Here is a 16,414-nt window from a genome sequence, read left to right as displayed (position 1 = left end):
ATTTTCTGAGCCTGGTTTTGAGAAGTCCTCGCTCCAGTGATTTCAAAGTACATCTCAGGGCTATTCCTAGCCTAAGCAGCCTGGCTGTTTTATTTAGTGTTCTTGAAAATATGTGCCTTTTTAAACAATGATGGCCATTACATTTTGAAATGGTTTTCCACATTCCAGTTGGCTTAATATTCTCAGCTCACCAAGCGGTTCCCCTTGTTCAAGCAAGGCTCTCACTGGGTCATGCATCTGATGTAGTCTCAGCTGCCAGTGCTCCGAAGGGGCAGTCACAGTGCCCAAGGGGCAGTGCTGGAGCCAAGCCACTTTGGTGGTTGCAGCTGAAGCCCGAAAACAAGCAGGGAGCCAGGACAGCCTTCTGAGCAACCTCATGTGCTTCCTGAAAATGGTGTGGCTTACCCAGACTTCATTTTCCTGTTTTCTCTTGCTGAAATCCTGGTGTGACCCACTCTTGTGGTCTGCACAGAGGTCAAGACATAACCAGATCATTAGAGGCATGAGGGATTGTATAGTTGAGAGCTTCCTGCATTGACCAGGTGTGCATGTATGCAGTGCTCATTATGGAGGGAGGGGTATAGTGCTAATCGACCAAGGGGGAGGCTTCATGGATTCCTTAGCCCTTGCCTCCCTCAGTGTAATGCCAAGTGCTGGACAGTGGCCTCCTCTGAACTCTAAGGGCTGTGAGCTCTTAGCCAAGCTCTAATGAGGAAGGGCTCTCTGAACAGCCCAATACAGAGAGCGATGTGACAACTCAAGTGAGGGGAAAAAAAGAAGAAATTTCTTTACCAAGAAAGCACAAGGGAGCTCTGTTTTTTTCCACCAGACTTTGCTGTCACATAACTGGGTTATTTGTCAGTCATGAAAGGGCTTGTCCTGCTGATGTGGTCAACAAGGTCCCAGCCAAGCCCAAGGCCTCCATGGTAGCACCTAATCTCCTCAACATAGGTCCCAAAGGCAGGCAGGATCTGCTGTGAAGATACCCGAGGGCTCCCTCCACTGACTAGATAAGGAACTAAGCACTTGTGTTGCATCAGGATCGCTTCAGGAGGCAGTTAAAATTCGGGCATGAGCTAACTGAATCCTTTGGATGGATGAGGTACCAGTGATTTAGGTAAGCAGAGAATATCCTCAGGGCCATTCCCCTGATGTGACCAAAACTTGAAAAGATGGCACAGAAAAAGATCATGGAATCATTAAGCATATAATATAAGGGTTTTTTACCTTTCTTCAACGCATCTGTAATTAAAAATTTATTTTAAAATTAGATCTTAGCTGGTGTAAGAAAGAGTCTGAGCAAGAAGAGTTTTCAGAACAAAGTCTAAATCACTGATGATCTCCGTGTTTCTGTGGGCAGTTTAAAAAGCATGTGGTGTTTGAGGTACCCAATGTGGACTCTTCTGAATGTGGAAAGTGTGGGGAATGAAGAAGTTCATTACAGCTGGTGTTGTGCTGTCCTAACCTCTGTCAATCTTTCCTTACAACTCACAATACAAGTGTTGTAAAGTACATCCTTCAAAGGCATTTTTTATATACTCCCTAAAACCAATTTAATATTAGGGGAAATATCTTGATCGAGAATGATGAAATTAGAGCTTCCTAGTTTTACTTTTAAAACTTTTCTCACCGTCACTTCCCATGTTACAGTGTAGCTTCTCAGGCAGATGTGTATTACTTGGTGAAAGATAAGCACACATGTATATCTCTAAATTTCAGGAAAAATAAAGCTTCTACTTCCAGAGAAGTCCTCAGAGTGCTGTAATAAGGTATGAATGAGACTTGACCGATAACTGACTTTAAAAGAAGTTCTAATTTAAACAAAGGGCCAAAGTTATCAAAATGACCAACTTGTACAAATGTGGACTCATCAGGGCCATGTTGTCCATGCATCCAGGTGCTTGAATGGCAAATAGATGGCACATTCAGCCCAGGTCTTGGGGGCTGGCTGAACCTTGCGTGAATGTCTTTCATGGTATGGACGCAGAGCTGTGCAGCCTCCCTGCATTTCACCTGTACGGGGCCCATCCCTTGTCATGGTCTGAACTGGGAACCAGCCCCTAAAACTCTGGCCTCACTCTGGTCTTCCTGGCTCCCAGCAGCAGGGCCAGATTGGGTAGCAGGCAGGGAGCAGCAGAGACACTAGCATAAGCTCACTGCCTGTTTTGCCTCTGGCAGTGCCCTGGGACACTGGGCTGGTCCTCGCCCTCCAGCAGGAAGACCCCGTGGGGTGGCTGCTGCCCCTGGGGTAGGGAGGCCCTGCAAGCAGCAGAGCCACCCGTCCCAATGCAGCAGCAGTAGGGTCTCTCCATCCTTCACTCTCCTCTTCATCCTCAGGGCTGCAAAATTCAGGTTTTCCAAGGCTCCTTGAAAGCTGTCAGCTGGTCCTGGGGAAAGGTGTAGCTCTAAGATGGGTGTCCTGGACTGGTTCACCAGTGAGCTTACCCATGGCCTACTGTAGGATTTTGTTCTTCATCATAGGGGTCTCCATCATGCCATCTGCTGTGACTCCATCCCTGTCCCAGGATTTGGACCCTTTCTTTTAATGTCAAGATATTGTTCCCATTGCACATGATAGCAGCCAGGCAACACAATCTGGAAATCCTGCAGGCAGCTCTGTGAGCACTAGGGATCCTTTGGAGGCCTCCAGGCATGTCCTTGCCAATCTAAACAAAGACGGTTGTTTTATCTGGATTTTTAAATGTTTAATTAAAAGGTGGTTCAACAATACACTTACCGTTTTTTGAGTTGGAAGTACACATGAAGTAGATAGCAAGCATCTGTAGATGTATTTTCACTGAAAGGCAAACTATTATTCTTATAGTCAGCATGTAGGTGTGCCTGCCATAGCTTTCTAAAACAGTGAATGACTAACCTTTTCCAGGAGTTCAGTTGTTCTAACCTTTCCGTGAGTTTTTATTTTTTGAGAGACAGAGACTTACAGTGCTTATTTCCCAAACGATCACAAGGCTTATGATACCACTGCTCAAGTCTCAAACATTACTAATATAATCCTGTGCTTATAAACTGCCACCAAGACACCCATAACATGGGAGTCTGGCAAGTAGGCTCCCATTGCACAGCACTGATTAATGCTCCACAAAATGGATATGCGGAACATTTGCTATAAAACCTAAACCCACACCCATTCTGTCTGAAAAAGAGACAAAAGAACAGCAAAAAAGAAGGATACAGTTGGAGGTCTGAGCTGTCTGGGGTCTCTGCAGTAAACACTGCCTGCTGCAGAGAGCCACTCATAAATGTCAGTGCTGATTTTCCAGACCAGTTCTTCAGCTGGTGTTGCAAAAAAATGGAGTCACGCCATTAGGCACCAGATGTAGTTTTGGGGCCCAGGGTACGGTGTGGGAAGCCTCTAAATCTAGAACAGAAAGAAAACATCCTGCCCTTTGTAAACAGCCAGGACAGACTGCAATGACAAATTAACAAGCTACCGTACACTCCGTTCTAAAGTGAGGAATAATGGAAGTTATTCATTATTCACTTTATTTACTAATAATGATACAGTATGTGTTAATAGCAAGGGGGCATGGTAATTCAACATATGATTCAGTATGAAAATACATCTCAGGCTGAGATTATGCCGCATAATCTGACGGCAACAAAAGATAATTTCTGGGTGTCAGTATTCTTCCTTAGAGGCCTCCTTTAGACTTCATTTTCAATCTTGGCCATGAAGCTGTCAAAGAATTGGGCATGGTTGCAATCTCTGGGCAAAAGAAGCTCAGGACTAGAATGGCAAGGCACTGTTAAAGAAGGGCTGCAAGTATTTTAGCAGAACTGTCTGGAAAAGAAGATACAAAGCACCTGTCCACTTTGAACTTAGGCTAAGCATTGCTATTTGGTTCTACATTTTCATGATTGCCAGATTTCACAAAACAAAATTTTAAAACAAAATGCCTAGCATATTTTAACATGGTGAGTAGGAGATCCAATAGGTGTGTCAGGCACTAAAAATGCAAATGCAAATGCAAACTACAGTGTCAATCTGAATTGCCATGCTAGGCCAAGCTTATTTTATTACATACATTCTGCATTCTAAGTACTAATATGTTCATAATGTAAACATTAAGCATACAGAGTTAAAATTCAAGGCCACAATATTTTTGATTGTCCCTTTTTTGTGTCTTTGGTTGGCCGAGATCAACTCGTAGTGTATAAATGCATAAGTTATATAATAATTATATAAAAAGGAAAAAATAACATTGACTTGTATACTTCATTCTGACAAACGCACAGCGTTCGCGACTCGATAAAGAAAAACTGGCGCCCGCCTAACAAAAATACTTAGATGATTTCTGATTTTGGCAGTCAGGAGTTGTCTCTTGCTTTAACCAATAGAAAACAAACTCCCTTAATAATGATGAGGTTCTAACGGGTAACTTTTAAATATCAAACACAATTCCAGTTTTACTTTTTTTTTTTTAAAGAGATGCATATTCTGATTTCTGAATTCTTCTGCTTTTCCCTTTTTCCACTTTTTTTTATTACTATAAAATCAAGTCTGTTCCTCCTGTAATACTGGGAATGGTATGATACTGAGCAATATGGTTCACAAGTCCAAACAAGTGTTTCTTCATAGTCCCAATGCTACTAAGTTTTCAGTCTTTTCAGTCTCTACTGGTAAAGAAGTTTCTTTTCTCCCATTCTCACCACCTTTGTCCTCCTCTTTCTCCTTTCTGCTTCCTCTGTCAGGTGCAGGCCTCTGATCTACAATCATACACTTGCCCTTCAGCACATTCTCATTTCCAATGTTTGGCTCAGGGTTCCTGTAATACTGTCAAGGAATCTTAAAGTTTGGGTTGTCTTCACAGTTTGAGTAGCTGATAACACTCTGATGAATGGAATGCATTTGATTTTAACCAAAACAATGCTGTTATATTCCAAATCAGCTTCCACACTAAACCAGTCTATTTTCTTGATATGTTTTGATTTTTTAAATACAGGTAGGTTTTTTTTCTTTTTTTTTTTTTTTCCCTTCTTCCCCCCTCATTTGTAATGATTCATATATTGTATGTTAGGTCACTATAGACTTATCCTTATATTGCTGTAGTATAGTCCCAGTTTTGCACTAGCAAGACATCAAACTTTACACATAAGCTTATCAACTTTTTAAGACCACTAGCTTTCGTAGGTTTTCCTTATCATTTCATGCTTTTACCTACAATAGTCTATTGTTGTTTGGTCCACAGAGTCGATGCCCATATACATTACACTTCAGTATCTTAATACTTCTTGAATATCTCCTTTAAATCCCTACTACAAAGAGTCTTTTTGACATCTATTTTTAATGTGTTTTTTCCCAGCCAAACCTTCACTTGTCTCTTTAGGCACTTTTAATTTGTGTACTCCAATAGAGTTCATTGCAATTCATCAGGGACTGTATCCCAGCGAGAAGTGTCTTTCTTTGCTTTTTCTGGTGTTTCTTTTTTTCCCCACTTAGTAGTAGGTGCCAAGATGAGAAGGCATATGAGCAGCTGGCAGCCTGGTATTGGGGTAGATACCTCCAGTTGGTGAATTCCAGTATGGATTAGGGGCAGCAAAAAAGCTGGACGATGTTACAGGCAAAGCAGGGGGGTGGGGAGCTACAAAGTTCATCTTCTGAGGGTGCGCATGATAGGAGCTCATGTAGGGGAGGTCTGACGGGTATTTGTACATGGATGACTCTGGGGGGTGAGGCTGGAGAGCCTGAGCAATTCCGTGGAAGTCAAATTTGTACGCATAGCGCTTGCCATGAACCTTAGTCATAATATTTTTATCATAGTAGTAGCGAAGCGCACGGCTGAGTTTGTCATAGTTCATGTTAGGTTTGCTTTTCCGCTCCCCCCAGCGTCGAGCCACTTCATCGGGGTCGGTCATCTTGAACTCCCCATTGGTGCCCTCCCAGGTGATGCAGTTGGAGTTGGAGCTGTCCGAGAGAAGCTCCAGCAGGAACTGCCATAGCTGTATCTGCCCACTCCCTGCGGGGGGAAACGAAATAGAAATGTCAGGACTAGTGACTAATAATGTTAAGACATCAATTCTTCCAGGCTCTCGCATAGGACGCTATTAGGAAATGTTGCAATGTCGGTTCCTACTTCTTACTCTTAACTAGTCCCCTTTCTCCCAGCCCCATCTCATGAAATCCTAAAGAGCAGAGATAATTGTAATGTGTCATGTTTTCCCTCATCGAAGTGGCAGAATGCCATTACATGGAGATTTCATAGTTACCTAATGTCATTCAGTGTAGACAATTGATGGGGAAATAATGCAGCGCTCATTTAGGAAACTAATCTCTAAAGTTCAGGACAAACAGCTTTCACTTGCGTAACAGTTTGCTTGTTCTCACAGCATTATGTTGCAACTAAATGTTCTCTGCTATGGAATAAGCCTACACAAAATGGAGAAGTTTAGAGAAAGCTGGGCTCATGCCAAACCATATCATCCATTTGCAGCATTTGGGGAAATGCAGAACGGAAACTTATTAGCTTGCTGTTGCACTGCATACAACCATAGGGCAAAACATTTGCAAGAACAGTGAAAAGGTCCATAAAATACAGTCTTGTCATTGTTCTGTGTCAAACGAGTTTAAATGATTATTGAAGTTAAGACTTAAAATGTTGTTGGTTTTTTCTCCCTCCTCTGCCAATTTCATCTTAAAAAGAAAATAATTAGTCTGCTGTCAACTTTGCAGAAGTGTGTTGCCCAGAGTCATAGGAACAAAATTTGACCATGTTAGGCAATTGAAAGTAGATTTCAAAGGGCCTTGCCACTGATATTCATGTTAAAAGTTTAGCATTTCTTAAGAAAGCAGCACTCAAATGATGCAAAATACAGCTGAAGCAGCTTGCGAGGCAATCTGTTTCACAAGCACAATGTCAGCAGAATTTGCCAACCAGCTTGTATGTGCTAACTTCTAAGTACATCTCTGACCAGGAATCGGTTGGGTTTCTTTTTTTTTTTCCAAACCAGATACGGGGGTATAATAAACAAGCTTTTCTTTAGAAAGCTTATAGTAGCGAATTAAAACATCAAGCTAGAGTAGCATCTGAAATCCATTAGTAGTTTATACTTCAGTGCAACTGAAACCCATATTCATTCAAATTATATTTATCCAAACTGTCCTTAATGAATTTCTTCTGTTCCATTAACATGCATTAAGCAAACAAACAAACAAAAGAATCCATGGTATGAGCAAGGCATGCAAGTTTTAATACACGAAACATAACAAGAGGATTAGCCTTTGAAAATCAATAAACAGTTCAGCACTGGACAAAACACAAATTTTTGAATAAGCAATCCAACATATGTTCTAACATAAACACTTGCCTTCCAAATGTAATATATAATCCTATGAAAATAAATGGTTGCTGTCAATTTCCTTTTAATGAGAGAGTAATTCCACCAATTTATAAACACACAAAACATGTTAAAGCACAGGAATGATGGTGTGTAGGAATTCCATATCCAAATGTTAAAAAAGTATCCCAATCCAGATCATGTTAGTGTCTTCCACAGTAATGAAGGCTACCAAATGGACACTTGACAAATTGTAAAAGCCGGGGTTTACGAACAAATTAAAGGGAGGTAGGCCTCCACTTCTAGACAAGATCAGTGTCATCTGGAAACCCACCATCTTAGGCCATTTGGAAAATCTTATTCTTAATACTTAATTGCTTTCCTATGCCATGCAAAACTCTTTAGAAAGTAAGATAATCTAGAACTGTGCTTGATGTCGCTTGGCATAAAGTGGAAGGAAATGGATCAGTATTTTGGCAATTTCATGTCTTGAAAAGCCATACAATGGTTGTAAGAAGAAACATTGTTACTGGGGGTTGAGGAGACCTCAATGTGGAACAAGGAACACTGTGCCCTGTGGCTGTTAAAGCAGGAGAAATAGTAAGTGGCACATACAATGTCAATCCATTGTGGCAGATTATGATGTTGATTATGGCAATGTATGGCCACAGTGTGTCCTGCGGACTCAGAGCAGCAACAGTGAAATCTGCACAGTTCACAATCACTGTTATTAACTCACTGAGAAGGTTCCTCATCTTTAGCTGAAATATGCTACAAGCCCCTGTCACAATGCGCCTCCAATGAGTATCATGGGAAATAAAACACCTAGCTCATATGTAGACACCTACATTAAGATACATGAGTTTATGTGTCTTAATCTGTGACCTCAGTCCCACCCTTGTGTAATTTAGAAACCTAATCCTGCAACACGTTGGGTATCATCAGCTCCCACTGAGTCATACTGAAGAGCGGTAAAACTGGTCACATCACCTTCCAGGTCTGGCCTTAAAGCTGAAGTGGGGACACTAGCAGTGAAGAGAAATCCTCCTAAATCAGCAAAATCCCTTCTCACCTGGATTTGCAAGTCGGCTGCTGGTTGGTCCAAGAATCTGATATGGATCTACAAAATTTTGAAAGAAAGATTTTAAATCATGTAACAATGATGTCAAATATTTCAGGTGTTATTTTTTAACCTTGTAAGGGGCAGTGTATACCACCTGACGGGACAGCAGGTCCAACACTGGGGAAAGCAGTTCCTTTCTCTGCATCACAATATTTGTGTGTTTTCCCTTAAAATTGGGTGTGCAAGTGAACAATTGCAAGGATACACATTTGCTTTTTGTACTGTATTAGTGTGCACAAGCATATGTTCAGGCACCCTGTAAATTTTGCTCAGAAATATTCTGATTCCTACTTAAATGAAGTACACATACACGCGGGCACCCTTTGGTACTATTGACCCTTGCAGCGTGCCAGGGCCCACAGGCACAGACAGGTAATGGGGTGAGAGTCGCCCCCGGCAAAGGACAGTGGCCTCTCTTCTTGTGAGGCCACATTTGTTTTCCCCGTGCCACTGCTAACTTCTTCTGTGCCAAAAGAGCCTCCAGAAGAGGGCTGAGAGTGCATGGCTGAACCCAGGCAATGTGGCTGGGTCTATTTTTCTTTGTCACTGGAGTCCAGTGAGGGATCCTCTGTATTAACCTTGCAACTAGGGTTTTCAGAAGAGCCTGCGTCAGCCACACAATGCCTGTAGCATTTCAATGTTTTCCTCAAGGGATTCCCTCTGGACATGAAAACTTATTTTGGCCTGATTGAAGTACAACAGGAAAAAGGGAAGGCTGTGACAGAAGTACAAATGCAAAAGCAATGGGCTGCAAGCACAGCCCCTCGCCCCTCGCTGAATGACCCTGTTGCTGGGCTGCCTCGTCTCCAGCCAGCTGCTCTCAAATGGATGCCAGCTTTACAGCCAAGAAGATAATCAGGTTATATTTCTTATACATTTAAATAATCTGTGCAGCTCACACACAGCCATTAAATGGTCCTAAGAACTTACACAAATCATTAGTATATTTCTTGAAAGATTCTCATGGTTGGAAGGCCAGATTAGATAAAATGCTATTTGGGAAAAAAACAGTATAATACTTCCCAGGCAGCATGCATATGAGTTAATGAGATGTAGTCACGCGCACAGTCTTATTTAGCTATAACAAAAACCAGAATAATGATTTGAAATCCATGCGATAAAAACAGGCTCAGAGTCTTCTGAGCTAACAATATCCTCCAAATCTCTTTTATTTCCTATTTCTACCCTTTTGCTGTTAACAAAAGCCATAACTGACTCAGAATCTCTGCAGTGCTTTCTAGCTACCTGTCCAAAGCACAGTCTAATTCACAATAAGGGATTAGGTCCTACCCCATGGATTAGCTGCTTTGAAAACAAAAAATGCACCCATTTTGCAAAATCAGTAGTCTACAGACTCATAAACTTCTGCTTTCTCCTCAGTTTCCCAATAGACTAAGAACCCTCCTAATTTTCCTGTTTAATTTCAGGAGCCCAATTCAAATAGGTTTCTGTATGCTGTAATCCGTTTTCTTTTCTTTGCTCATGCACATTTCAACTGCTGTGGAGTATATGGTCTTTTGACATCCTTACCTTCCACCTTTGTACCTAAACTGTACATAGGCACTTTGTTTAACAGCTTTTTCACTCTGCAAGGTCATCACTGCCATTAAACATTACAAAAAGTAATTTTCAATGGCCATGGGAGCCTTCATCTCAGATCCAGATATCGAGCCAACTCATACACATCTGGGGATTTTGTGGTCACCAGCTGGAGGTCTTATTAGTGGTCTGAATCAGATATTGCAATTTGCTTCTGGTTGGTAGGTGAGAGCTGTCCTTCTTATCATATTCAACAAACCCCATCACACCCAGGCATAATTCAAACAAAATGACACCCACCTAACTGAGGACGCTGGTCTTCTGTTTTGGGAACTGTTGAGGATGATGGCTGAGTAGCTGAAAATGAAAAAACCCATGTAGTTATTTTTCCAGTTTGGAAGATGGTCACCAAACCTATGATAGATCACAGGCCTGGGACTCCTGCTGCTCACCACTCAATGATGGTCACAACAGGACTTAGCTTTATAAGACTACATGGTCATGGACCTGATGAAGCTTGAGTTCAAGGAAGTATGCGGCTGCCCCAATGACTCCACCCAGTATTGCCTATACACAGCTAACAGGCTTTCCAGCCAAGGCACAGGTAAAAATCTTCCAAAGCTGAATGCTGAGGTAGCTCATATCAGTTCACTTCAGAATCTATCCAGGTTGCACCAGATGTGCATTAGGCCCACAGGCTAGACATATGCAGATGTTTTTTACCTTTTGACTGAGGACTGGGGTGGGTGTGACTCGTCCATGCTGATCTCCTGGCTTGCTCATAAGGCAAATCTGGAAAGGAAAAATATACTGATTCATGCAGATATGGCATAAAGTGTTTACATCCGTAAGGGGCACATTTCTAGGGGACCCATTGGATTGGAAAAATTACTGAAATAGGAAGGATACTCCTTGTTGAAACCTTTATCGTCTTTATTGTCTCTAAAAATAACAGTATCACATTGCCCTCTGCATTGCTCTTTAGAGGTGCGTGTTCTTGTTAGATGTCTGAACTGCACTGAAATAGGTGGTACAAACAGGCTACAGAGTCCATAATTTCCAAAGGCTCAGAGGAATGAAATGTGCTGCACATCATGGACAATCTATGCTAGAGTCTTGCAGGAAAAGTCCCCGAAGAGGTCAGAGCTCAGATTAAGCATAAACTGTGTACCATTCCTTCCCAATCTCAGCATGTAACAGTATTTTAAGAAGATAGACTTTAGTTGATTTAATGTGCTATTATTTGTTAGTCTGTTGCTGTCACCCCTTGAGATTGATCAAACCTTGTAGGCTGAGTTTGAGAGTTCCCTTTTCTGCCACCTGGTCACAGGCAGAGATATGCGAGACAACAAAGTCTTGGTATTGTCTGTTGGAGATTCCTCTAAATCACTGTTGTATGTTTGTGTTTGCACCGGCTCTCATTGCCATCATGCGCTTTATTGTGCTCTCCCTGTGATGTTACTCCTCATGCTTGCAAGTGCTCTCTTCCTCAGATGCACCATCTGGTCTCACTCTCATCATTCAAAATCCAGCCTTTTGGGATAACTGGTGGCTGCACTTTGCCAATCATCTCACTTGTTTCTCTTCTACTAGTCATTTCAAATTATTAATTCTTTTTCCTTCACTTTCCCTTCCACACTCCAGTATCCTCACAGATCTTTAGAAACATAACATGTGGAAACAGTGAACATGCTTAAATATTAAACATATATATGTACACATATTATATTTCTTCCAAAAAGTGGATAGCTTTTTTCCTGCTTCATCTATTTAAGTATTCCTTTCTGCTTCTTGGGAAAAGCTCTTTTAACTTTATGTATCCAAATTTTCTTTCATTTACTCAGTACTTCTATTTCATTTAAATGCTTTAGCATATAAAAATGAAGAAACTAAAATGTAAAAGCTTTCTTCATAAAGTACATGTGATAAATTAAAATGTTTGGTTTACCCTTTGAAATCTTTTGCAGTTGCCCGTGCTTTTCTACGGCTGGCTTTAAAACATTAGCTAAAATTGCTGCCAAAATCAGAGACTTATGTTGCCTGGCCAGGATCTCAGGAGGGTAGCAGTACCCACCTGGTAGAACTAAGCTGGTGTAGATTATTTGATTCTTAACAGTGCTTGTGCTTTATTTTAGAAATGATGTTTGGAAATGAAACCAGTTAGGAAGTAAAGAAACAGTCATAGACTGGCTCTGTGCAAAACAGATGTATCTCTGCCCATTTCCAAGCACTATGATCAGAAGTATTGAATGGAAATAAAGTGTAGTGTGAAATTCACAACCAAATTGCCTTTAATTTATTTAGTCTGTTTGGCTTAAGGAGCAGACTGGCACTACCAGCACAATTGTCTCTCAGAATCTTACACTTCAAAACCTTTGCTTTTGATGAGATATGCAATTTGTCTTTGTATTACATTTGAATAACTAGTGCCTTTTTATCTCTGGTTTCTTGAGAACTATTCCACAGCCTTGTCCTTCAGAAACTCGGAGAAAATAACCTGAATTGCACATGTGCTCATCTCTGAGCAGAATACTGGTGTGCAGGTGAATCATTGTAACATGCAGATGTCCTGACCAGGTTGAGATCAACAGTGCAATTAATTGTAGTTAGAGACACCTCATGGCCTGAGGACTTTATCATCTGGCAAAAAATTCAGAAGGACTCTGTTCATGATTCCAGGGGTTTCCAAGTTCTGTCTGTCCAGAGGGGGAAAGGGCTCAGCCTGGGCTGCTTGCCTGTATCTTGTCCAGTCCTGCCTTGCCTGGCCAGATCTCTACGTCCATGGCAGCCTTGCCAGGGAGATTCTGGTGACACAGGAACCTATTTTTTTCCCCCAGTTCTTCCATTCCCTGCCCAGAAAGACTACAGACAAATAGGGGAAAAGGTATGTGCTTGTCATTAGGCTGTGCAACTCCTCCCACAATCTCGCCTCGCCTCGCCTCGCCTCGCCCCTTATCTATTTATGGGTCTCCAAATTATTAGGCACCTGTACACTGAGAGGGCTGTGTGATGTTGTGTGCTTGTACTCGGTGGCACTTGCAGCCTTAAAATATATTTGCCACAAATTTAGTACTGTGAGAAAACCGTTTTGCCTTTTAACTCAACACATCATAAGATGGTTTTCTGACTACGCCCTCTCCATTAAAAGAAAAATCCAGTTATCTGTCTTTCTTGAAATAGTGCAAAATTCCAACTTCATTCTTAGTTCAGTATTGTGCCTTGATAAACATGTTGCTATCCTAGATAAGCAGATCTGTTCTTATTCGTGAGATATTAGTACAACATGTCCTTATCTTGGACAGATCTTTGATGGGAATGCTCCTGTTTGATGGGACATGTAGACAAACCCATATTAGGTCTTCCTGAGCTCCTGATAGCTTCATTGTATTACTTTCAGCTTCCTTAAACCTCTGTTTCTGTTTTAAAGGTGACTGAAGAAATACGCCTTTGTCATTGCAGTTCATTACAAGCTCTGCTCATTTCCTATTTTCTATTGTAGTGCCTTAACAATGGCAATGCTTAATTACTTTCTCCAGAATTGCATCCCAGGATTTGGCTAATTCCCATTTAACATTATTTACTCCCCCCTCCTCATTTTTGACCTTTTTCATGTCATCAAGTGATTGTCCCCAGGGTCTGCTATTGCTCTCACATCAAGGGCGCTTTGTTATGGAAAAGCTGCTTTGCAGTCTAGTTGAAGTGTGACATTTAACAAAAAGGAAAGCTATGGAATAAGCCAACAAAATAGTTTATTGAGAGAAAACTGAATTTCTGCAAAAAAAATCTTTTTTTCTTTCTGAATAAAAATTCTGACTTTAAAGATGTTTGTCAACTTTCAACTGTAAAAGATAAAATAAAATAATACTTTCAAAATCACATGATAGTTTGTTGTAGGAAATGTTTAGTTAGGATACACCAGTTTACACAGAAGAATAGAGACACCCCATATTCAAACTATAACTCCCACAAGGAATTGTGTCAACACTGGAAGATGCTTTTAATGTTGACATAAAGCATTTTGTCTTGTAAGTGTCATTGTAAATGTGATTTGGATAGAAATGCTGAAATGAAGGACTTCACCATGTCTGATGTGTATTTCAGAACTTTTTACTTCAGAGAAAACTAGTATTTTATTCTTCCATCACAAGTCAGGATGAAACAAATATTGAAATCATAGAATTTCTCATGAGATAAAAAAATATCCAGTTTTTGTTCAAGTCCAGTGGAAACATACCCATAAAACAGTAGTCTTTCACAGCAGAATCATTCTAGCCTTTGCCTGAAATCCTCTCAATTGGCATGGTTATTTCCTGCAGGACACCCAGGCCCCTGTGGTCTTATGTTACATGTTCATTTTCGTTGGAAATTACTGTGAGCTTCAGGCATCCAGTTTTACATTGCATAGTTCGTACCTGTTTCTATAGCTATGCTTTGTCTTCTCATCCATATTCATGTCCAGATTCCTCTGTGCCGTTCAAAGCTCCTGGGTGCTACTATAACCTGTGACCACGAGGGCCACAGTCTGCTTTAATGTTTCATGACAATGTCTAACTTTTTTTTGAATATCCTTTCTTCTAATACTGAGATTAAGCAGGTACTCTGTGACACTCTTTATTTTGATAATTATATCATGTTTCCTCATCCCCATTCCCTGTGTTCAACAATTTCAAACTTTTATATCTTTCAACATGCCCGAAAGATTTTCCATATTCCCATGGCTTACTCTAAGCGCTTTCTAATTCTGCAAATAGCCTTTTTGATAAGGGATGATTCACACAGCTTTCCGTACAAGGCCACACTGCTGATGTATTTAATGGCACAGTCAAATTTCCCATATGATCTTCCACTGTGTTTCTTCATTTGTTTACTTTTTCTTCACTTTGGCCAACAACTAGAGCAGTGGCTTTCATTGTGCCATAAATAAAGATGCCTATGTTAAATTCTTCTTTTATGAGTGAAGAGGGTTAATTTGAAATCGGTAAGATATGCAAATAACTTGTGTCTTATACTGCATTTATCAACTTGTATTTTCAGCTGTTAAGGTATTGCCAGTTCGTTGATCTCTAATAAAGCTCTGGGTGCCTGTACAGGAATCCTTTCGAGGAATCTCTGGGTTTAAGTAATAATAAAATCATATGTCATCGCTAAGTTTTATACCAAATTTTATTGTGTCCTTTTTCCAATTATTAATAACTATAGATCATGGCAGAGAATGTTAAAGCACCCATTACTTCAGCAGTCCATTATTTAGTCTTTGTAATAACAGATTAATTAGCCAGTTCTTGATCTGTTAAAATATTTTGTTTCTTATGATATGCTGATTTAACTTTCATCATTGTAAATAGTTGTGGGGCACTTTGGTAAATGTCTTATGAAAGCCAAATGCCAAATGTATGCATTGGATCAGTGTTTTCCTTTCTTTTCACTACAGTATTATTATAGACAAACAAATCTAGCTGAAGAGTTTGTTTTCCTAGAAGCTGAGCAGGGAGGATTTGATCATGTAATGGTATGGCAGCTGTTTCCCTATCTATCTTTTTTGATTATCAATTAACAAATCTGCAGACCTGCATATATACATGTATACAAGTGTATATAAAATAGATACTTGTGGATACTCTCCTGGATTATACCCTAGAGCACTGATAAAAGATTGATAAAATATTTGCTATCCAAAAACCCCTCTGTTTTTAATGAGAGAAGGTATCTTTTCACAAGAGCTCCGTCAATTCAAGCGTATGTCCCTTCAGAACACTTGGATGTATGCCTCTGGCTCAGTAATGGATTTCCTTTAAATTTAGTATTTTGCTGCAACTCCTCCTGATGTTTCACAGTACTTTGTGCTTATTACTGGAAAAGCAACTGTCCAGATTAGGAATTTTTCCAGCATCTTTAGCGGTGAAGGGTGATGTAAAGAAAATTTTTAGCTTCATAGTAATGTCCTCATCTTCTTTAATTGTTCCCTTTAGCCTTTTTCAAATCAGCACACCCACAATATTTTCATGGGTTTCAAACTACCGAGCAGTAAGAACTTATGTTTTGATTTTACTTATTTAGTTTCTTAAACTCACAATCAGATGTTGTGGGGTTTATTTGTCTCAAACATAAATAAAAAGTAGATATCAGGAGAAACATGTATCCTGCATTTTTAGAGTACTTTTTTCCCAATATACTTCAAATAGCATTATCAAAGAGGATATTCTTGCCTTATTTTACAGACAGAGAGCTGAAGCACATTGAAAAGTGAGTGCGCTGGGACAATGCAACAGAACCAGGGAACACAGCTCTGGTCTTCCGATTCTCTGGTGCTTTAAACACTAGATAGCATTGCTTCAAAGACAGAGATGTGGAAGAAACAGACATTAAACTGCTCTATTTAATCATCTCACTCTACACAATGATATATGCACACACATATATATAAAATATATGTCTATAATATGTGTGTGTATTCAA

General features: G+C 40.3%; 1 protein-coding gene across 2 annotated transcripts in view; it reads right to left on the bottom strand.

Moving 5' to 3' along the window:
- Window positions 1–3,165: 3,165 nt before the first annotated feature.
- Window positions 3,166–16,414, bottom strand: part of ERG (ETS transcription factor ERG) — a 65,238-nt gene continuing 51,989 nt past the window's right edge. For both annotated transcript variants that reach the window (XM_082337883.1, XM_082337884.1), the window contains 4 exons: window positions 10,682–10,750; window positions 10,259–10,315; window positions 8,369–8,416; window positions 3,166–5,978 (listed from right to left, as the gene is read on the bottom strand). In XM_082337883.1, the coding sequence (XP_082194009.1) occupies window positions 5,458–5,978; window positions 8,369–8,416; window positions 10,259–10,315; window positions 10,682–10,750 (695 nt within the window). In that variant the 3' untranslated portion in view covers window positions 3,166–5,457. The remainder of the gene's footprint in view (window positions 5,979–8,368; window positions 8,417–10,258; window positions 10,316–10,681; window positions 10,751–16,414) is intronic.

This window comes from Platalea leucorodia, assembly GCF_965183815.1.
Source record: "Platalea leucorodia genome assembly, chromosome: 2".
NCBI lineage: Eukaryota > Metazoa > Chordata > Aves > Pelecaniformes > Threskiornithidae > Platalea > Platalea leucorodia.
The sequence above is the reverse complement of the archived record's forward strand: the minus strand, read 5'-3'. Positions and strand labels throughout refer to the sequence as shown.